This window comes from Bos indicus x Bos taurus, chromosome 6 (genome assembly GCF_003369695.1).
Source record: "Bos indicus x Bos taurus breed Angus x Brahman F1 hybrid chromosome 6, Bos_hybrid_MaternalHap_v2.0, whole genome shotgun sequence".
NCBI lineage: Eukaryota > Metazoa > Chordata > Mammalia > Artiodactyla > Bovidae > Bos > Bos indicus x Bos taurus.
The window spans coordinates 19,380,460-19,403,807 of record NC_040081.1 but is presented as its reverse complement, the minus strand read 5'-3'; the positions used below and the strand labels follow the sequence as shown (position 1 = coordinate 19,403,807).

The 23,348-nt window shown below is 40.6% G+C and overlaps 1 protein-coding gene across 6 annotated transcripts in view; it reads left to right on the top strand.

Annotated features, from left to right (window-relative positions):
- Window positions 1-23,348, top strand: part of NPNT (nephronectin) — a 96,615-nt gene that overhangs the window by 53,089 nt on the left and 20,178 nt on the right. For 5 of the 6 annotated variants that reach the window (XM_027543901.1, XM_027543899.1, XM_027543900.1 and 2 more), the window contains 6 exons: window positions 425-559; window positions 865-987; window positions 2,371-2,760; window positions 15,452-15,538; window positions 16,109-16,207; window positions 22,954-23,210. In XM_027543901.1, the coding sequence (XP_027399702.1) occupies window positions 425-559; window positions 865-987; window positions 2,371-2,760; window positions 15,452-15,538; window positions 16,109-16,207; window positions 22,954-23,210 (1,091 nt within the window). The remainder of the gene's footprint in view (window positions 1-424; window positions 560-864; window positions 988-2,370; window positions 2,761-15,451; window positions 15,539-16,108; window positions 16,208-22,953; window positions 23,211-23,348) is intronic. The other variant, XM_027543903.1, reaches the window with a different exon arrangement.

Below are 23,348 nucleotides of genomic sequence, written 5' to 3'. Positions count from 1 at the left end.
TTTGGAGGCTCCTATAATAGTCTATCCTGGGAGAGCTTGGACTATAGTCATGGCAGTAGGTGAAGAGCAGAGTAAATGAGTTCACAGAATTTTCCAGAGAAACAAACAGCTGGGATCAATGATGTAGAGATTAAGGGAAATGGGGTTGTCAAGGATGACTCATGTTTCTAGTTCAGGCTAGCAGGGGGATATAGGTGTAGTGCATCCTGTGATGTGGTGCAAGAGGAGGACAGCTTGGGTTGTAAGGATGAATTGAAATTTGGAGATACAGAATTTATGTTGCCTGCCAGGGCCACCAGCCGGATAACATTTATGATGAGCCACTACGTCAGGCAACCGTTTGCAGATAATTGTTTATTTTAAAATCTACTCCACCTGAACATGCTGTTGCTCTTCCTAAAATGCAATTGGCTTCTGTTTCTAGACATTGATGAATGTGCTACTGGAAGAGCCTCCTGCCCCAGACACAGGCAGTGTGTGAACACTTTTGGGAGTTACATCTGCAAATGTCATAAAGGCTTCGACCTCATGTACATAGGAGGCAAATACCAATGTCACGGTAATAAACCCCAGCCATTGCATTGTGTTGTGTTTTTCCTGTGGAGCGGAAAGATCTCTTAATTATGATGATGACTGGGATGTCAAGGGCACAGGAGGTTACTGGCAATTAAATTAAGCAGACGTGAAATTCAAACCCTAGTAGTCATGGATGCAAATGTACTTTATTTCTTCCCTTTATCTGCGATTTTACGTGAACATTCACATTGCAAAAAAGAGGCCTTTTTTTTTTTGAAACTATGTATTTTTTGTGACTCATTATTTATCTCCCAAATAAACCTCTTCTTTTCCTACTTCCTGATGCAGATATAGATGAATGCTCCCTTGGGCAGTATCAGTGCAGCAGCTTTGCGCGATGTTACAACATACACGGGTCCTACAAGTGTAAATGTAAAGACGGATACCAGGGCGATGGACTGAATTGTGTGTGTGAGTCATGCTTCTCTCCCAGCTCTGAATTCCAGCAGGAAGTACAGGGTCACACAAAGGCCATTGCTAGAGAAGATAAGGAACAAGATTAAGTATCAAAGAAATATCGTTTTTCATAGCTAGTAAAACTAGTCTTTGATTTCCACAAATAAAAATCACTTGCTCAGGTGTTTTAAAAAATTAAAGACTCAATGATAGACTCTAATCTTAAAAGCATTGAGTTCCTTGACTGAACTCTCTCAATAGCTTCTCTTTAGCAGGTAAGGCATTTTAGAGCCCTTCCTGAGAATTTGATTTTGTTACAATCAGAAATAAATCTATGTTTGTCATTATCATTAGACTAAAATGCTGGGATAATCTGAATATTTTGTACATTTGTGTTCCTCTGGTTTATGCCTCCAATTCTGCTATTAAAAAAGCATTTCTTTATTTATTTTCTCTATGTTCAGAACTGTTTTGCTTTTTAAAACTTTATACATTCTATTTGTAGTATGGCTATGTTAGTAGATAAACATGGAAAAAAATACCCTCCAAGATGAAAGTTTCACAAACCAAAGGCCACAATTTAGCATACATTTCATGCAGCAATAGATAAATTAAAAATTTCTGTAGTAAAATATTTACTGAAGATCATGCAGCATAAAATCAGGATTAAAGGATTTTTGAAGGGTCATGTGGTTATATGCCCAGTCTGGAGTAGATCATTCCAGAAAGATTAAATATTAATTCCTTTTGGTGAATACAATCAAGGACAGAGTTTCCACAGATGATCTTCATGATCTCTGGACATTTTTCTAAAAAGCAATTGTATAAATTAATAAAGGGGAAGGAAAGCCAAATATTAAACAATAAATAGAGCATTTAGTGAGAATGTGTTTGTGTGAATTGAATTTATATGAAGTGTGGAAAAGAAAAGTATTAGTCTTTAGACAATTCTAAACACGATTTTATATTGCTAATATACACGTACCATGGGGACATTTAACATTGACTCTAAATATACATTTCTCATACTTTAAAATTTTAGAATATCTCTGCATTAAAAAAAAATCTCATCGATTCTTGTTTCTTTCTACTTTACAAATACTTAAAACTGTGTTTTGATACATTTCACTTTAGAAACACAATATAATTCTTTGTACATCCACCAGATATGTTTATGCGATGTGTGTTTGAGTATATATATGTATATATTATATATACACACTAGTACTTGCTTTTTTCTTCTTAAACAGCATGACTTACATTAGGGGAATATTTTAAATGTAAAAAGTAAGCCTCATTGGCATGAGGTATTTTGATGTGTTTGTTTCTTACAAGTCGATATCTTTGTTTTTAAGGAGAGATGGTTATGCACTAATTAAAATATATTTACTCTTCTAGATATTCCAAGAGTAATGATTGAACCTTCAGGTCCTATTCATGTTCCAAAGGGAAATGGTACCATCTCAAAGGGCGATGGAGGACACGGTAATTGGATTCCTGATGTCAGAAGTACTAGGTGGCCTCTGAAGACACCATACATGCCTCCCGTCATGACCGACAGGCCCACTTCTAAGCCAACAGCTAGGCCTACACCAAAGCCAATACCAGAGCCTACACCCCCTCCACCCCCACCCACAGAACTCAGAACACCTCCACCAGCAACAGCCCCGGAAAGACCAACCACCAGACTGACAACCGTAGCACCAGTTGCCACCACGTCTCCAAGAGAGATCACAGTTGACAACAAGATACAGACGGATACTCAGAAACCTCGAGGAGATGTGTTCAGTAAGTCACAAATGCTGCCACATTTGGGGGGACTTTTCCTCCAGTTCTTTTGAGATGTAATTGACATTCAGCATTGTAGAAGTTTAAGGACGTACAGCATATAATGGTTTGACTTATACTGTGCTGTGCTGAGTCACTCAGTTGTGTCCCGTTCTTTGCAACTCCATGGACTGTAGCCCACCAGGTTCCTCTGTCTATGGGGATTCTCCAGGCAAGAATACTGGAGTGGCTTGTCATGCCCTCCTCCAGGGGGTCTTCCCAATCCAGAGATCGAACCCAGGTCTTTTGCCCATTTTTTAATTGAATTATTGGTGGTGGTTTTTTTTTTTTTTTTTTGCTATAAAGTTATATGAGTTTCCTGCATATTTTAGATACTAACTCCTTGCCAGATATATGATTTGCAAATATTTTTCCTCATTCTGTAGGCTGTCTCTTCACTCTGTTGATGCTTTCTTTTGCTGTGCAGCAGCTTTCTAGTTTGATGTCATCCTGCTTATTATTTTCTTGCTTGTGCTTTAGGTCCCATCAAAGGAAATCATTGCCAAGATCCGTGTTGAGGAACTTTCTTCCTGTTTTCTTCTAGGAGTTTTGTGGTTTCAGGTCTTTTGTTCAAGTCTTAAATTCATTTCAAGCTAATTTTTGTGAGTAGTATAAGGGTCTGGATTCATTCTTTTTTACCTGTTATTATCCAGTTTTCCCAGCACCATTTATAAAGAGACTGAATTTTCTCCTTTAAGTATTCTTGGGTCCCTTGTCAAATGTTATTTGACCTTATGTGCTTGGGTTTATTTTTGAGCTCCTGATTTTGTTCCATTGGTCTAAATGTCCGTTTTTATGCCAGTACCATACTGATTGATGACTGTATCTTTCTAGTATACCTTAAGGTCAGGAAGTGTGTGCCGACCACCTTGTTCTTCTTTCTCAGGATTGCTTTGGCTGTTTGTGGTCTTTTGTGTTAGCCACAGGCCATGTCTTGAATAAGAACCAGTTATACATAGTATAAGTCATGTATCCGTATTGTGACATATTATAAAGAGCTATATAAAAGTCTGTCAATTGGGCAACTAAGAATGTGAGTGGAAAAGGAAAGAATAAGTAGATCATAGCTTCTATTCAGTATGAGAATTCTCCTAACCTATTCAGATTTAGTTGAAAACTTTCAGAGATGGGGAGCTTAACATAGCACATGCCATTTAACTTTTAATCTAAGTGTTCATTCATTCAACCAGTAAACATTTTAGAATGCCAGGCCCTGTATTAGGCACTGGCCTTACGAAGGTAAAACAGAAAAGCATACACGCTGATGGAAAAGACAGTTGCCCCGAAGATAACTGTAGTACTTAGTTAGTGGGAGAGAAGTGGAGGTAGGGAAGAGGGGTACCTAACTGGCCAGGGACAGTTTGGGGAATGGGGAGGCTTCTTGAGTGAAATGGGGCAAAGGGGATTAAAAAAAGGGAGGCGTGGTTCACGGGCACAGCAGAGGCGCAAGGGTAGGAAGCAGCAAAGCATATGCAATAAAGTCCCAGCAAACCGGCAGGCTGAGCCAAGGACTGAGAAGAAAAACTGGCCAACTACCCCTTGTCTTTACTGTAAACTGGTGGTTAGATCTATACGGGAACCAGGTTGGATTCAAGATTCCAGATTTTTAATGGGTGTCAATGGAGATAGAGGCTGTAGGTAAAGAAGTTTTGAAAGTGGGGAAGAGGTTGTCCCCTTATTACTAGAATAAAATTTGCTTTGTTCAACCTCTTTTTGAGCCTTTTAATGTGTGTTTTTTTTTTTTAATAGTCTCTTTCTTCCCATTATTCCTCTCTATACCAACACACATGAATTTAAAAATAACATTGACGTTCACCCCTAGCATTTAGCAGGATAAAACTGGGGAGATGCAGGGCTCCAATGATGTTTGAGAGTACTCGTTTTAAGAGACTGTGATCTTAAAGACTTGCCCTCAGAAAGAATTACCTTGATCCCATGCCAAGACTGTTGGATGCGGCAGATAGCGTGGCTGCTTTGGGATACTCCTGCCAAAAATTAAATTCCACTCTCAGTTCATCTTCAGTCATAGCTGCTAGTTAAATTAGCATGGATGAGGATATTTTGGAAGCTTCTTAATTTGCTGTCTGGAGTCTATAGCATATATTCCAAGTAAGGGAGTGGTTCTAAGATTTTAATTCATAATATAAAGAAAAGTTCTATTTAACAACCTCTTCCACTAAACATATATATCTTTCAATGTAAAGAAAAATACAATCAAAGTAAGGGGCTATTTGGAGACTGCCCAACAGTGGCTGTAACTAACATCAACTGAAAATTCATGAAATGAGGAGAGCCAAAGCCTATTCTCAGACCAGTGGAGAGTAAGGATGGCTTAAGAAATTACGAACTTGGGTAAACTCCAGGAGATAGTGAGGGACAGGGAGGCCTGATGTGCTGCGGTCTATGAGGCTGCAGAGTCAGACACAACTTAGTGATTGAACAACAACAACAGCAAGAAATAATTATGCCAGAAATGAAGAAAGTATCCAATGAATAAATGGTGTTGAACTGAAATAGTGTTAAGGTTCCTCTGCCAGGTATGTTATAGTGCAGATTCATGGGCAGGTATCTAATCAGCAAGTGTTTTCCCCTGCGGCGGGTCATACAATGCCTGGGACGGAGTAGGCGCTCAGAAATATTTGTTGAATGAAGTGAAATGGATTTTTATATTGGATTCAGCTATTTCTCAACTATTCAATAGACTATTGATTCTTACAGGCTATCCCCAAATAATCTAATTTATTTCAGACTTATGATCTTTCTCTTAGGCTGATGAAGCTTAATGTAGCTATTAAAATAAAACATTCTCTGGAAAACTAAATCTAACATACTTCTAAATTTTTAAGCATGATTCTGAGAAACAGTCAAAAGACATTGGAAAAGAATATAAGACAGAGGCATATGAAAATGAGAAGTTTTTAGCCAGTGTTGAGGATAGAATACATTGAATCAGAAGATATGGTTTTGATTCTCACCTCTATTACATGTGAGTTCAGTGACTTTGGACTGATTACTGTGTTTTCTACCTGCATGTTTTCATCTGTTAAATGGCAGTGGTATTTAACATTCTCATAGAGTGCTTCAGGGATCAAACATAATACAAGTAAAAATGTTTGCGAATTTTTAAATACTGTGAAATGTAAAAGATTGTTGTATTTTATAGGAATGGCTGTGATGGGGAGCATTTAAATAATATGTGATTAAGACAATAACTTTTATATATGATATGGAATATTAAGCATATGTTTTTTAAATAATTTCAACGTGAGGAACCCTAGGTTTTTCAGATTGTGTGAACAGAGTTATAATCAGATATATTTGCAGGACTAGCCCTAGCTTGTTTTAAGCAACACTGAAGTTACCTGATGGGCTTCCCTAGTGGTTCAGATGGTAAAAGAATCTGCTTGCAATGCAGGAGACCTGAGTTCAATCCCTGGGTTGGGAAGATCCCCTGGAGAAGGAAATGGCAACCCACTCCAGTATTCTTGCCTGGAGAATCCCATGGACAGAGGGGCCTGGTGAGCTATAGTCTGTGGGGTTGCAAAGAGTTGGACATGACTGAGCGACTAACACTTTTGCTTTCAAAGTTACCTGATACAGCATTAAATTCTTGTTCCTCCACTAATGGGACAGACCAATGCTTTTCAAAGTGTTTCATAGAACATTAGTTTTCTGGGATATTAGGCAAGTGTATACCTAAAAAAGTTCTGAAGTCGAATAAATTTGAGAGATCCTATGCTTAGTCAGGGCTTCCCAGGTGACACAGTGGTGAAGAATCTGCCTGCCAACGCAGGAGACACAAGAGATTCAGGTTTGATCCCTGGGTTGGGAAGATCCCCTGGAGGGGAGGGCATGACAACCCACTCCAGTATTCTTGCCTGGGAAAGCCCACGGACAGAGGAGCCTGGTGGGCTACAGTCCATGGGGTCACAAAGAGTCAGACATGACTGAGCAACTGAGTAAGCCTGCAGGTTTAGTCAACTTAAATAGGTTTGTTAAGTATAGGACTTTTCAATATGCTAGCGGTCATTATGAATCTCTTGAAGAGGCATATAAGGTGCATCAATTCCCAAATGGATTTAACCATGGGATTATTTAACTGTTGGGCTCAGAGTTCATTATAGCCCACTTCAGACCAGGCTGGGCTGAACTAAGACTTCTAGAGACCACAAACCCAATAGCCTTATCCCATTAGCTGTCATTTATGTGGTTTCTGAAACTACTGGGTTGATCTTGGACTCAAAGAGCCTGGTGGGGATGTAGTAAGGGGGTGTAGGGAGGACAGAAAATTACCGGGCAGACTTAGAGCAAGAAAGGCAGATTTAACTGGTGGGCTGCCTGCCTGGATATCAGAGGTATGCTGCAGGGGATTGCTAAAAGGTTGAAGACCAAGTGAACACCAAAGACAAAAATCTGGTATCAGAGCAAGTAGGAGGGATCCCAAAGCAGAGAAAAAAGGAAAAACGCTATATAGAACCCAAAGTAAAGGATGTTAGGGAAAAATGCAATTCCAGTCTAGCAATACAGTGAAATATTATGCATTGATTTCTTTTTCTAAAAAATGTTCACTGACTTGGAAAAGTACTTAATTTATAAAAATGTTAAGTGAAAGAGAATATACAGAACTGGATATACCATTTGATCCCAATTAGGTATAAAATACACATCTTCCTATGTCTGTATGAATACAAAAGTCTGGAAGAAAAAAGACCAAAATAGTAACCATGGATCTATCCAGTTGTTGATGTTTGGGGTGATTTTCACTGTCTTTTTGTTATCCTCATGCAGTGATTTTTAATCTTCCCATTCCCCGTAGTAAATTACTGGTCACAGTAATTTATTACAACAGTCATTCCTTAGGAGAGGGTGGTTGTTGTTCAGTCCCTAAGTCATGTGCAACTCTTTGCAACCGACCCCAAGCATGCCAGGCTTCTCTGTCCTTCATTGTCTTCTGTAGAATCCCACCCTCCTAGCAAGAGAGTTTTGTGTTTTGAAAAAGTACCCCAGGGAATGTTGATGGTGAATCATGTTAACTTTATTAGAACTTTCTGGTTTTTAAAAACACAAAGTTTTGTTAACTTCTATTTTTAACCTTTCAAAATTTGTTTATAATTGAGCTTGTCAGATTTGTCCAGTTTTAGCTAGAAAGCTCTGCAAGGAATATAATAGCACTGGGATCAGGAAGTAGATTTTTCTCAGAGTGTTATCAGAAGCCCAGTTGAACCAGAGTAATTTAGGGTACTTATTTAAGATGTAGAGTCCTAATCCACACATTAACTAGTTTGGACTTTCTGGGGAGGCATGTCTCAGTTTTCAGTGTGTGTATAAATCAGACAGAGACTATGTTAAAAATGTCCAACTCTTAGAATTCCATGGACTGTAGCCACCAGGCTCCTCTGTCCATGGGATTCTCCAGGCAAGAATACTGGAGGAGGTTGCCATTTGCTTCTCCAGAGGATCTTCTTGACCCAGGAATCAAACCTGGGTCTCCTGCATTGTAGGCAAGTTCTTTACTGAAGAGTAGGGTTCCCTAAAACACAGTGACAACTCAGTACAGCAAAACCATGCCATGAATGGAGACAAAGCCAGCTGTGGGTTGTTCCACCTGCAGTGCAGGAGATGCAGGAGATTCGGGTTTTATCCCTGGGTCTGGAACAGCTCCTGGAGAAGGGCATGGCAACCTACTCCAGTCTACTTGCCTGGAGAATTCCATGGATAGAGGAGCCTCATGGGCTACAGTCCATGGAGTCACAAAGATTTGGACATGACTGGGCAATGGAGCGTGCACACATGGTTGTTTAAAATTTAACACTTGTGCCTAAAACATAGTGTATAGCATCTGGGCCATATCAAGAAGGAAAGTGTTGCAGAATAAAGATTATGGAATATAATGTAATATGTATCAGGGGCTTTTAAGAGTGGCCATATCAGAAAAACAGACTCATTGTTGCTGTAATACTCTAGATCATGACTGTGTGCTGAAATTCCAATTGAGCACCATCAGTAAGACAGAGTTGTTTGCACTTTAATGATTGCTGCTTGGCTGCCTCCTGTCCACAAGTTCTTTCTCTTTTCCCTTTTACGGATTTTGCAGTCTGTGGCTGGTGTGATCACATTGTTCCATAGTCATGGAAATATGATCTCTTTTCTGATTCTGTGTGGTGATGAGTAAAAAGATTGTTTCTGCTGAGGGGTGAAAAGGTCTTCAAACTAGTTTGCTTTCTAGTAGACCGTAAGGCCTAGAGAGACCCTGGAGAAGATGCCTGGCATCTTCCTGAAGATGAAATTTCAACAAATGTTTTGAAGGACTGCTTGAAGGTCAGGTTCGAGTGCTGTGAATTCTGAAAGTTTTCAAGGCATTTTATTTATATTTTAATTGGATCCTGTGATGGCTGTTTAAAAAAAAATAGCTCTCTCCGGAAGGTATAAATTGAGTTCTTGGTGAACATGAGCAAAGTCAGAGATCAGATTTTTTTGTTGAGTTGCTGTGCACATTTAGAGTTGTAATGAAAAATACTATGCTCATAGCCACTCTGTGACTTGCAGCATGTTATCAAATCTTCCTGTGCCTTTGTTTCCTTATCTGTAGGTGGGGGTAATAACAGTATCTGCTTCATTGGGCTGTTGTGAAAATCAGGTGAGAGAGTGCTTGTAAAACTCTTACCATAGTGTTTGGCATACAATAAGAACTCAATACCCAAAAGCTGTACTACTTCTATTGATAATGTTGAATTCATTTACATGGTGAAGAAAACATGTCCCACTTAACTCATAAAAACACAGCCTTATTTTGTCTTCTAGTTTTGAGTTTATATTTTTCTGATGCTTTTTATCATGTTTCATTACTTATGACCAAGTAATTGGAATATCCTGTTTTATTTTTTTAGGTATTTATGGTACCTAATTGAACAGTGGTAATGTTAAAACAGAGACAGTATCACCTCAACTTCTTTACTGAGCAAATAGTGACGACAGCCTTTTCAGAGATGAATCTATGTAGATGGGGAACTTACATGATGGGTCTTCTAAATACCAGAAATAAAAGCTTTCCCTTTTCCTTTGAAGTGATTCATTAGCCCCAAGGGCATGAGGCCTGTCCCTCACAGTGGTGGGCTTCTGTGTCACCCAGGGTATTGGTGCTGTGCTCATCCAGGCAGCAATAGTCAGAGAGTCGGCTATGGTACCACCTGTGCTCTGTTCTAGGGCTCAGACTCAGGCCTCACCTTCTAACTTCCTTTGGCTTATAGGAAAGCAAAGGGACAAAATGTTTCTGGTGGTAAAACCTAGGAATCTTCAGAGATTACAGAGTGGGGATGAAAGGCAAGGAGTCTGAGATGCTGTCTTTTGCCTCCCACCACTCCTCTCTTCCTTGTTCTTTGCCTCCACATTCCTTGTCCAGTGATCTGTGATCTAGAAAAGATGAGTCATCACTCTTAGGTCATACTTAGAGAAAAGCCATCTCTTAGACATTCTCTTCTCCTGGTGTGGCTCTAGGCAAGTGCTTCAAGTCATCCTGCAACCTTACTAGAAGAGAAAGAGAAGTTACAAAAATGGGGCTGATTATTGTTAGCTGTGTCTATGTTCCTACCTTTCACTAGAGATTTAATTTTTTCCAGTTCTACTCTTTACTCTCAGCCCAAAGGTGTCTTTTGAACTTTGGGGATTTTTCCCACAGTGAAAGCTTTGGCACACTGGGGCTTATTTCTGTGGAGCTCAGCAACCTTTTGCATTTTGTTAGTGATCGGTAGATGACTGAGAATTTTCTCTAAGGTAGTTAAGGAAATTTCAGATCTCTTTTCTAATCTTTTTATTTGCTTCCCTGTGGTGATTTAAAGCTGTACTGTGTATGTTCTTCATCTGGAGAAGGAAGAAAAGGGCAGGGGAGAGAGGGAAGTGGGGCAGGGGGAGAGGAGGGGAGGGGAGAAAGGAGGAGGGGAGCAGAGAGAGGTGAGAGATAGCCTCTTAAAACCCTTGTCATTCATGCCCACTTCTGCCACAAGAAAGAGCCTTCAGAATATTAGGGAAGTTACGTATGTACCATTTTCTCCAGATGAACTAAACCGCTAAGTATAGAAAGAATTTAAGACAGTGTTATCTTTAATCTTCTAGTCCTGCAACAAATGCCAAAACTGGCCTGGGTAATGTCATGGGAGCCACCCTGGAACAGAAACAGAATTTGTAAACCTACCTTTAATAAATTGTGCTTACATTCTGCTATAGTAGTTACTCTTTGAAAGAAGTCTGGTAGTAGGTGTGCGGGATAATATTTACATTTCCTTCACTGGGCTTACCTTTTTTTCAATTGGAGTTGACTTGCTTTACAGTGTTGCATTAGTTTCTGCTACAGCACAGTGAATCAGTTATCTGTGTACATGAATCTCTTTCCTGGGTTTCTTTCCCGTTTAGGTAACCACGGGAAATTGAGCAGAGTTCCCTGTGCTGTGTAGCGGGTTCTCAGTAGTTATCTATTTTATACATAGGCTTTAGGGGCTTCCCTGGTGGCTCAGTTGGTAAAGCGTCTGCCTGCAATGCGGGAGACCCAGGTTCAGTCCCTGGGTTGGGAAGATCCCCTGGAGGAGGAAGTGGCAATCCACTCCAGTATTCTTGCCTGGAGAATTCCAAGGACAGAGGAGCCGGATGGGTCGCAAAGAGTGAGACACGACTAGGCAACTAACACTTATACAAAGTAGAGTATATATGTCACTGTGCTTACTTTTAATGTTTTTTGGTAAAAATACTCAGTTGACTCTTGGGGAAACCTCATTTATGAAAACAGGTTATATATTAATATCATTATCCCTGAGGAAAATATACTTAATAGAACATCCCAGGGCAGAGTTCCTTTTAAGAGGTTTTTTGCTTGTCTGTGTGGCCAGTTCTTCTCCCAGGCTTCAGGGCTCCTGTGTCCCCCAGCCATCGGGAACATCCTGGGCCCCTGAGCCCCATCCAACCACATTTTATCCGTCTGTCTGCTTGCTTCAGTACCTGTTCCTTCTCTTTATTTTAGTTCATAAGATTATAAGAAGTAGGTTTCGGTGGATGAAACATTGGCTAATGGAAGAGAAGGTTTTAGGAAATTATCTAAAGAGTATATGAAAACATTCTTTGGTTGGTGTTAATTGTGGTCCTAACTGCCCTTTGGCAGCCAATCCCCCCTGTTCATCCTCTACGCTCCAGCCAGAATGCTGTACCTGATCTTGGCGCTCCTCTGTTACAGTCTTAGAGACTTCAGTTTCAACCAGAATGAAGTCCACAGTCTTCACAGTGCTGTAAAAGGCCCTGCAGAATCTGCCTGCACCTCTAGCTTTATTTGGAGCCCTCCCTACTTCCCCTCTCCACCACCGCCTCCAGCACCCTCGTGAGCTCTGCCCCTGGAATGATGTTCACATTCATACCTGATCAGTCTCTAGGGCGCCAGCTCACAGTAACTCATCCTGCAGGTCATAGTGTAAGCAGCTCCTCTCAGAGATGTTCATGCATCTGTCTTCTGGTCAGCCCCCTGTTCCCCGGGGAGTCTTTAACCCATTCTGTCATTTTGTGTGTGTGATAATGATCCAGTTTCACTTTTTTTTTTTTGCATGTGGCCATCCAGTTTTCCCAACATTTTTTATTGAGGAAACTGTTCTTTCCACACTGTAGACTCTTGGTTCCTTGGTCATATATTAATTGACCATGTAAGTGTGAAGCATGGGAGTGTATATCTCATCACTTTTTTCTAGTCTGTTTTTTTCTTTGTTCATTTGTTTTTCTTGTACATAGTGGAAATCATTTCATTTAAAGTTTTATATAAACTGTAAAATATACCAGGGGGTGGGTAGTGAACCTTCTCTTGACACTTCAGTGGGACACTTCAGTCCATACTGGTGTGTGTAAGGAAGGAGGACTCGTTGAATAATTTAGCAGAGCCACAGACTGCAGCACACACAATTGTAAGAACTAATAGCTGCTGAGCATCTTAGGTCTAAATTCCTTGGAATACTTCCCGGTGAACTGCAATGAAGGTGGGCATGACCATCCACTGCTAAATTAAATGGTTCTTGGAAACGAAGTGCCTAAAATACTAATGAACCATCTGGCACTTGACAAGTTGTTAGATGACTAATTCTCTGAGTGGCTGTTTTCCAAACGTGTGGTCTCATCCCTTACTTTTAACCTCCATCCCTCCCACTTTCTTCATTTCTGAGCATCCTCCAGACACTGTGAATACCTTTCTCTCATATTTCCAAGCACCTTCTTTGTACTCACTGCCTTAAATACTCGCTCTTCCCCGTCTCCAGCACTTGGCTTTTAGCTTGGAAGGTTCCATCTTCTTTCCGTCTCAGACTGATCAGTGGTTGCTCAGAGAGGACCTCCTTGGTAAAACAGGCCCTTGTGCCAGGAAACCTTTGTCCTGTCCTCCCCTCTGCACCAAGACTCTCCTTACCATTTGACGTCCTTCATTTAGAGAAATGGGGGCTGATAAACCTTCATCAGTTCAGTTCAATTCAGTTGCTCGGTCATGTCTGACTCTTTGCAACCCCATGAATCACAGCACACCAGGCCTCCCTGTCCATCACCAACTCCCGGAGTTCACTCAGACTCACGTCCATCGAGTCAGTGATGCCATCCAGCCATCTCATCCTCTGTCATCCCCTCCTCCTCCTGCCCCCAATCCCTCCCAGCATAATGCCCTTAAAATATGGTAGTGTCAAATTTGAGCTATTCCAGTCCAGAGATGATTTGTATATTCTATAACAAGAGAAGGGAACAAAAAAGTAATTGTTCTATGGATTTGGTTTTTTTAAAAAAACTCTATGTCATGAGAAATGAAACATGTGTGCCTACAACCCTGTAATATTTCTAGTCATAAGAGGCGGACTGCCTCTCAGAACTCCAGATGAGGAAAGGAAAGCTGAAATTGGACGACTTTGCTGTCAGTCATTTGGGTGTAAAAGTGGCCTCCCCAAGGGCGCTTGTGATCAGTTTGTCCCGAGATCTTGTCCATTAACTATCCTCTCTTCTTCCACCCATCTGATGCTGTATTTCAGATGGGTATATATGAGTGGGGGGCAGGGGGTGGAGATGAGGAAGGGGCTTCAGTGTTTAGATTTCCACAAAAGAAAAACTTCAAAAGTAGTAAGCTAAAAAAATCAGGGCAAGTATTATGGGTTTGTTACTTAATTTTAAAAATTATTGCTAAAAATCATTGGAACATTATTGAAAAAGAACTTTTTTGACTGATGTCTGTTCCTTGGTGTTCTACATCTTTCCTCCCTGCCTTATAAAAATAGAGCTAATTAATTTAAGTTCTGGCAAAGAAAAGGGAGGATTCCCTGGTCTTGGGCCAAGAATCCCCTCCACTACCACCAGCATTCTCTCACACTCTCCACTCCCAGCCCAGCTACTCTCCCTGACATCATCTGGCGCTTTTCCATGCTAGTTTTCATTAGAATTTGGAGTTGTAGTGTCCTAAATTCTACATTTAAAATTTGCCTCTCCCATTAGAATGCAGGCTCCGAGGGGGCCGGGTCCTTCTTGCTCTTGTGCAGTCTGTTTCCTCGGGACCTCCCCCAGGGCTTGACATATGTGTGGCAGTTAGATGTACATTGAAGAAGTAAATAAATGGATATGAATCCATTTTTAAAGTGTACATGGGCTTCTGACAAGGTCGTCCCATTCACTCAATAAACACTTACTGAATGCCTGTCACTTGGTTCAACCCTGGAAATGCCACATGAATAAGACGTGATTGATGCCCTCCAGGACTTCAGAAGCCAGCAGAGGGAGAGACGCACATGTGTGTAAATGACTGCAGTTCTTTAGGAAAGGGTGGAATGGCAGCATGTAAATATGAGCTTTCCGAGTACAGTGGGGAAGAGTTGAATTCACTCAGAACATTAGAGTTTTCACCCAGCCAGTGGTATTTATGCTGAGCTTTGAACAGAGATCTTGCCTGGAGAATCCCATGGACAGAGGAGCCAGGCAGGCTACAGTCCATGGGATCGCAAAGAGTCAGACATGCCTGAGCGACTAAAAAAAACATTTTTTTTTTTTTGTAACAGAGAGGGGAGGTTAGATTGGTTAATTAGCAGGAAGAAGAGCATCCCGGGCTGGGCAGGGGGTCAGAGAGGTGAACAGGACAGCATGTTCGGGCAGTACTGTGTGTTTTAGGGGGTGGATTGTGAACTCTGTGCTAAGGGGTTTGGATTTGATCTAAAAGGAGCCCGGGATCCTGCTTAAGCCCTGAAGCCTATCGCAGATGCGGAGTACACTGGAGACGAGTTCATGCTTTGGTTAGAAAGTTAAACCGTTCGCTGCAATTACAGGCATCCCCCCCGCCCATTAAAACAGCCCATAATGTATCTTTCATAGACAAATTTTAGAATTTCATAGAGATATTTTGCTAGAAATTGGTAGCTGTTTTAAAATGTATTTTCCAGATACTTTTTAATGTATGTTGAATTTTAGAAGCTTTTGAAACCCATTTATTAAAATTGTACCCAGAAAAATGTTATCTCTCCAGAACAAACTTCATGAATCCTCATATGAACTGTGATGAAATATTTTGGAGTTTCCAGATGAGTGTAATACCTATGTCTTTCCCCCATTGTTAAAGGTAATGCCTGTTTGTCAATGCCTCATTAAAACTGAACAAAATGCATCTCTCTTGCAGTTCCACGGCAGCCTTCAAATGACTTGTTTGAAATATTTGAAATTGAAAGAGGAGTCAGTGCAGATGATGAAGCAAAGGATGATCCAGGTAGATCCCTATATTCTTAGTACTGTTATAATGACACTATTCCCCTCTATTTCATTAGAATAACATTTTTTAATTGGAGGATAATTGCTTTACAATGTTGTGTTAGTTTCTGCTTTACATCAACATGAATCAGCTTTAAGTAAAACAGCTTTTAAATTGTAGATTGTTTGGTCACATCTGAGAAAATGGTACTTTTTTCTTCTTTTTTTACCACTTGGTTTCCCCTGTAGTTAGATCAGTTGAGCAAAACAGTGAATCGTCATTATCTTCTTTTAAAAAATATTTAAGCAGCATTAAGCTGAGGAGGAAGTCATATTTTATACGTGATGATGTAACAAGGTCATAATTTGGCAGCAATGGTGTGTTCTATTTTTACAGCTGAGCACTGATGCACCATTGTGCTGAGAAAGGATTCATGTGATTTCCTTTTGATCTCATGGACAGACCTTCTGGTGGGATATTTAAATGTGGACAGGAGAGAACACTTGAACAGATACTCCTAGTTCTCAAGACTTTGTTGTTAGCCCTTGGGTTTGTGGTCTACTCATCTTTCTGGTAATTTCCTTGCAGGTGTTCTGATACACAGTTGTAATTTTGACCATGGGCTTTGTGGATGGATCCGGGAAAAAGACAGTGACGTGCACTGGGAACCAGTGAGGGATCCAGCAGGTAAAACCATTCGTCTAACTCTAGTACACATTTCAGCTGGGTCCTATCTGAGGACCCAGTTCCGCTACCCAAGGATGCTGCGACACAGCTCTCTGTTTACTCAGTAGAAAAGAACGTGTGTCCAGCATTCATCTTCCATTTTTTTAGGTGAACTGAATTTGTTAGCTAGCAATTAGAATTATAAGTAGACAAGCAATTTATTAAAAGGCCAGCTAATTTCTCTCAAAACAGCTTGGTGTAAATATAAAACATGTAGACTCATTCTAACATATAAAGTTATGTGTAGTGCCCCCTGCCCAAGGATAAAAATAATATGGTACAGCAGCCATCATATAGTCCCTGGTTGTTTTCTTGATTATGTCTTTCTTTAAGAAATAGTAGAAGGAAACAGTGGAAATTTCTGTGAAGTTGTGGATCTCTCACAATCTAATTTTCAGTCTAATTTGGATGTTGGACAAATTCGTTATAAATTACCACCACTTTTTCTACAAGTGAATGTTATTGGAAAGGTAGATGTAAATATAGACACTCGGAAAATTAAGACTTTTAAATTACACATGTCCTACAAATCTAAAGTTTCAGAAATTACAACATGTTTTGTCATCTTGCTTCAGGAAACAAAGCTACATATTATTGTTGGTTTTCCCCTCCTCCCTTTAGTAGTTAATCTTTTATGGGTGAGTCAAACTTAATGGAAGGGTGAGAAGTTTGGGTTCTTTTTTTTCCTTTTTACACTCCCGATTCTAGACTAGGGAATGAAAGATGAAAATCATGAAAAAAAGAATAAAAAAAAGTTACTTGCTTTAAAAGCCTAGTTCCTCAATACTATCCCAGCTATAGAGATAGAGCACAGAACATGTAAAGGTTAGCTTGAGGATATGCTCTATTAAAATCAGCTCTTCTTAGTGGTCAGTATGCACCAAATCAGCCGGAGACCTTGTTAAAATGTAGGTTTTCATGCATTTCTCATACTTCCTGGGGATACTTTTCAGGTTCATCCCTCATGTACATTTTGAGTAGCAAGTTATTAAAGATTGGGGGCCAAAATATATTCATTAGATCCCCTAAGACTGAAATGTTAGAGATATTTAAAAAATGAAATTTGAGGTAAGCTTTTAAAAAATTCCCTGGTGGTTCAGATGGTAAAGAATCTGCCTGCAATGTTAGACACCTGGATTCAGTCCCTGGATTGGGAAGATTGCCTGGAGAGGGGAATGGCAACCCACTTCAGTATTCCTGCCTGGGGAATTCCATGGACAGAGGCGCCTAGCAGGCTATAATTCATGGGGTCACAAAGAGTCAGACACGACTGAACGACTAACTGTTTCTCTTAAAAAATAAGTATGCAATAAATTCAGAGGGATTTTTAGATTTAACTATAAAATAATTTTTAATCTCACATACACACATACCAGTACATTCTCTCTCATTCTCACTTAAGGTTAGCTCTGAGACAGATGACATTATTATTAATGTCATAGATAACTGTGAATAAGGGAGAAATCAACATTTATTTGACATGTACTATAGTCCTGACTCATTCATCATCTCAGTTTTATTTAATCCTCTTATCTACCCTGTGGAAGTAATGTTTTTATTTCACAAAGGCCCAGGGGTTACATCAGTTTCCTAAGGCTACAGAGCTACAGAACAGACTTCCCATCCAGGCCTCTCTATCCTGCCTATGCAGCCACCTCAGCAGTTCAGTGCCCACAACCCTTGCAGCATTACTGAGGTTGGCCCCATCCAGCCTGGACTCCCTGTCCTGGGATTGTGTACATGATCTGATTAGCAAGTCTCAGGCCTGGAGATTTGAGTGACCACTGACCCGGAGTAGTGTGCTATAGAAGGAAGGATCTTTAGCAACCTGATGTGAAAAATGGTGAATAATGCTCATAAGCATAATGAATAACTGTTCTAAGTAAGGTACACTGGGGAGAGTAATTCACACTCAACTCAGAATTCATTGCACTTGTCTGTAAACAGCCCATGTGAAATGTTTGACTTTTTAGAATTTAAATACTGTCTTTTAGAACCAATTTAGTACTTTTCAATAGTTTTTATTATTCATCACATATGTAAATATTTAAATTTGCTGTGACCAACCCCCCCTCCCCGCCCCCCCCCCGACCCCTGCACCCCCACCAAATCCACTTGCCCTCCAAGAGGAAAATGAAAAGAGGATTGGCAGTTAGAATGGTAGACAGAAAAAGGTCTGAAACGGTCCTTTGGCTGTGATAATACAGAACAAGTGGAAAGGAATGGTGGCTGCCTGGGTAATTAGACAGCTCCTGCTCATTGGCTCTGGCCCCTTTTCTGGGGTTGCTCCAGGTTTCTGCCAACAGCTTGGATGAACTGGATGTTGAAGGCGTACTAACCAATCTGTGGATAACTTAAAGCCATGGGAGAAAGCAACTGTGTGTGCTGACACAAACACCCTCCAAAGATTAGACCAGTGGGCCACACTTAAGAGGCGGCATCTCCTGGGGATGAATACATAGTGTAGCTCTTGAACCACCCACACAACTGTGGGAGTGCAAGGATGTGACTTAGCAGTAAGTGTGAAAGACTTAGAGTTTTTATGGATAAAATCAATGTGAGTGAACCCTGTGTCACTGCTGCCAGAAAGTTGGGTCATTTGCATAGAAATAGGTATTTTTTTCTAGAATGCAAAATACACTTTGGTTCTTACCAGTCAGAGAAAAGAGGTAATTGTCGGTGACTCAGAAGAGTATGACCTTGATAGAAAGATATCTCAAAGCTTATAGAAAAACAGGTAAGAAAGCCAGGAACCCAGAATGTTTAGTCTGGAGTAGAAATAATGGAACAGGGCAGCTTTTCAAATACATGACCGGCAACATCTATCTCCGTTGTTCTGTGACCGCAAGGGGATAAGAACTTGGATCAGTAGGTAGAAACTTACAGGGGGGCTGACCTTTGCTCACTATCAGAACTTTCCCATAGTCAGAGCTGTCTAAAGAGAGATCAGGGGGCTGTCAGTGGGGACCTTGGACTGGGCGACACATGACAAGGTGTTGTTTTGAGAATTGGACAAGGGTTGGATTCGAGCCCTGGGAGCCTCTGAACCAGAATGGAACATCCCAGGTCATCCACGGAAATCAGAGAGCAGAGTTCTATCTTGGAAAATGGATGGGAAGACCAAAGATGACAGAGTTAGAAGAGGTGGTTAGAAGACCAAAGATGATACAGCTTATATGTCAGGGCATAATTGCAGGTGGGTTTTTTTGTTTTGTTTTGTTTTGTTTTTTAGCACATATCGGGAAATTCTGACCATATACAGATTCTAACACACTCAGATGATAAATACTACTGAAGCTTACTTTCTGAGCCTACTTTTCTTCTAGGAAGTCCAGGTGAGGTTGTGTGTATATCACATGCTTAAGGCCAGAAAAAGACTATAAGCAATTTAATCAATCACTTTTGTGTGATTATTCTAATTACCAAACTGTTTGCTTTTTGCTTCTTTCTATCTAGATTATACCATTTGTAAGGGAACATATGTTTGGATTTCTGCAGTTATGACTGATTTTTATGTTGTGTATTTCTTATGCAAGATCCAGATTTGCAAATATTCTTAGATACTAATATCTCTAAGACAAACCTTAATTAAACAAACTTACAATTTTGAGAAATAGCTGCAAAATAAGTGCATTTATTAGCTGCTTTCCTCGTGCTGATTAGATTTTGTTATCACATTCAGTCTTGAACTTAATTGTGACTTAGTGAAATTAATCCATCCTCTAGGGAGTGTGTGCTCCTGACAGATGTGATGTTGTGCTATAGACTTGTTGCTGTGACCCTGAATACATGTCCTTTTCCTGTAGCGTCAAGACTAAACTTGGGACCCTTTTCCTGGAACCCTAATCTCTGGGAATCAAGAGTTAAGGGCAACTGACTCAGCCTGCTACTGAGAGCTACAGGGAATTCATTTAAATATAAAATTATATGCTAGCATGTATGTACAAGTATGTCTACTGTAGCATTAAGAAACATTATTTTGAAATACATTATTTTGAAAACAGGAAAAGAAAAGCTCCCTCCTAACCCTGGCTGCCAGATGCAGCCAGTTTCTTGGTTACCTTTCCAGAGAGAGATTTTTCCACACAACAGCCCCCTCTTCGGTACCTTGCTTCTTCCACTTAACGGTGTTATCTTAAGAGTTAACATGAGTGTGGACTTTGAAGCCAGGAAGCCTGGGCTGTAACCTGGCACCACCACTTACTAGCTTTGATCTTGAGCAAGTTAAGTTACTTCAGTAGTGTCTGCTAAACATATGTAAAGCATTTAAGGCAGTCCCCGGCCCAGAGTTACCATTAAAATAGTATTAGCTGTTGCTGCTGAAGATTGTTCTGTATCAGCACATACAGGGCACCCTCACTCTTGTTAATGGTGGTTACTCCATTACTCCTTAAACGTATTTAAACAGCCATCCACTGAGGGACGTTTCAGTTGTTTCCAGCCTTTGGATAGTTCAGACAATGCTGTAGTAAGTAACCTTGTCCAGATATCATTTCCTATCTGTTTGAAATTAAAATTTTATCACCTGTATATCTGGCATCTATTATTGACCAAAACCAACTTTAGATACTGTGATGCTTTAAATTGAATCCATGAAAATAAATGTAATTTTATATTTAAACCAGTATTTTGTAATCAGAAGTGAAAATATTTAATAGGGTAGTTTGTTTGGAATGCTCAATCACTTTTCCCTTACCATTCTAAAGTTGTAATAGCTCCATTTATTAAAAAGGGAAAAAATTCTTTGTGGTTAAAAAACAAAACAAAATAAAAAATTCCTAGTGGCCACAAAGTAGCCCTATACGGGGAGAGCAATTGTAACCTCATTTATAGAATTTGAAGTATCTATATAAAAGGATTATTTGACTCTTCATAGGATTCCTTGGTTTTTGTTAGCTTGTCTTGTTTGCAGGCAGTATCTGGTATGGTGATAGTATCCATTCCACAGGGACTTAAGATAATCCTTGTTTTCTTAAATATTACAGATTAACTGTAATAACCTTATATCTTTGTCTTGACCAAAATACCTGTGATGATTCAAAAAGCTGACTAACAAGGAGACATTCTAAATCCATCTAAATATTTTGGCTCAAAATATTGTTTGGATTCATTTGAGGAAGAGAGAGGTGGAAGGAGTACAAAAAATTGTGTTTGTTTTGGTGAGTCAAGTACATGACTCAGGGACTTATTTCTCTGTTGTTTTTTGCTGTATTCTTGGAACATCATTAATTCAACAAATGGCATTAAACACCTACCATGTATTAGGAATGCAACGGGGTTTAGGGGAGAAGTTGGTTACAACAAAGAGTTCATAGTCTCCTGGAGGAGGGAATTGTGGAGATACGTGATTCCCATGCTGAACAGGTATTCAAGCAGTTTTGAACTCAAACTGTTACTCAGCTACACAGTGGCTGGATGACACCTTGGGTGACTTCACCTCTCAAAACCTCAGGCTTGTCTGCAGATGCAGAAGCTAAAAGGTGTTCACCTCAAGGCTTGTTAGCAGGCTGAATGAGATGCTCCTCATGGAGCACTTGCACAGGTACACCCAGGTCACCTCTTTGGGTCTTTAAAGGCCCAGAGGGGACTTGGTAGAGGAGAAGTCACTTGCAGAATAACATCCCAAACCTTGTCATGTCTTGTGCAGTTTGTGTTAAGAAATCATCTCCAATGAAATGTAAGTGGTGTTTCTACCAAAACAGATACACATGTTTAGCATTGCAACCACATTCTTCCTATGGACAAGTCAGTGTTGAGACATCAGTGTGTTTTTCAGTTGGTTGCAATAAAACAGCCTGAGGGGAATGTCATTTGTACACGGACTGAGTTTCAAAATATGACTTGCAGCTTTCCCTATCCTGAGAAGCAGCACCCCCTTCCACATCACTGCTGCTCAAATCTTTCCCCCTTAATTGCAGTTCCTCTAACAATAGGGGGAAGCAAAAGCTGTAGCCCTGAGGATCCAAGATCATCAAAGTGACCTTTCCAAAGGGAAAGATTTTATTAACATTTTGTATTCATGTATACATAATAGAAATTATATATATTAATTGCATTGTTATGGATTTGTTTTCATATAAACATGTTTTAAACTATTTGCCTCCAAGTAATACTGATGCTCTGGGAAGGGTGGCAGGTTCCCAGAACATTTCTGCTGCTTCTTGAGGTCAGGTATGAGAACCACAGTGAACTCATTTGTAAATGATCCTTCTCCCTTGAGAGATTTTTTTTTTTTAAGTGGGGAGAAGCGAGAATAATCAGATCTAGTGTCCCTTTAAATCACCATCGGCTCTACTGCCGGGAAGTAGAAAATCCACCTAGAAAATTCTCCCTGGCAACTTAAGGCAACCACCACACCAGGCAGGCAGTAGATGTATGCGGATCAAGAGGTGGTGAGTGTGTGTTTGCCTGTGTGTGTCTGATCATATTCAACTGGAAATATTTATAGCATTAAGATTACTATTGCAGGCATTCTTGGCATAATCTGTGCCCCTCATGAGCAAAGGTTCTCTGTTAATAGAAAACCACAGAATTTAAGACAGTCATAGAGATAAGTCCTGTCTTCCTCCTTCAAAAGTCTGCAATTATTTACAAATGACTGGCACAGCCTGAGGCTTACCAGGACAGAAGTGAAGCGCCAGTCCCCGCCCTGGTGCCAGCAGACACCTGAGCGCATGCGCACACACGGCCCTGCTCTTCCCCTGCAGGTGGACAGTATCTGACAGTCTCAGCAGCCAAAGGCCCGCTGGGAAGGGCCGCCCGCCTGCTGCTCCCTCTCGGCCACCTCCTGCATGCAGGGGACCTGTGCCTGTCATTCAGGCACAAGGTGACGGGGCTGCACTCCGGCACGCTCCAGGTGTTAGTGAGAAAACACGGTGCCCACGGAGCAGCCCTGTGGGGAAGAAATGGTGGCCATGGCTGGAGGCAAACGCACATCACCCTGCGAGGGGCCGACATCAAGAGCGTAAGTAGACCCACCAGGGACGCAGAACCGGGGAGGTTTTCCTTTCAGAGGAGAACTCGGGGGTCTGCAGTGGAAGCCTCCTCCTCTCTTCCTGAATTCAGGCCGGAGGCTGTTGCATTTTCCAGGCGCGGTGACCCT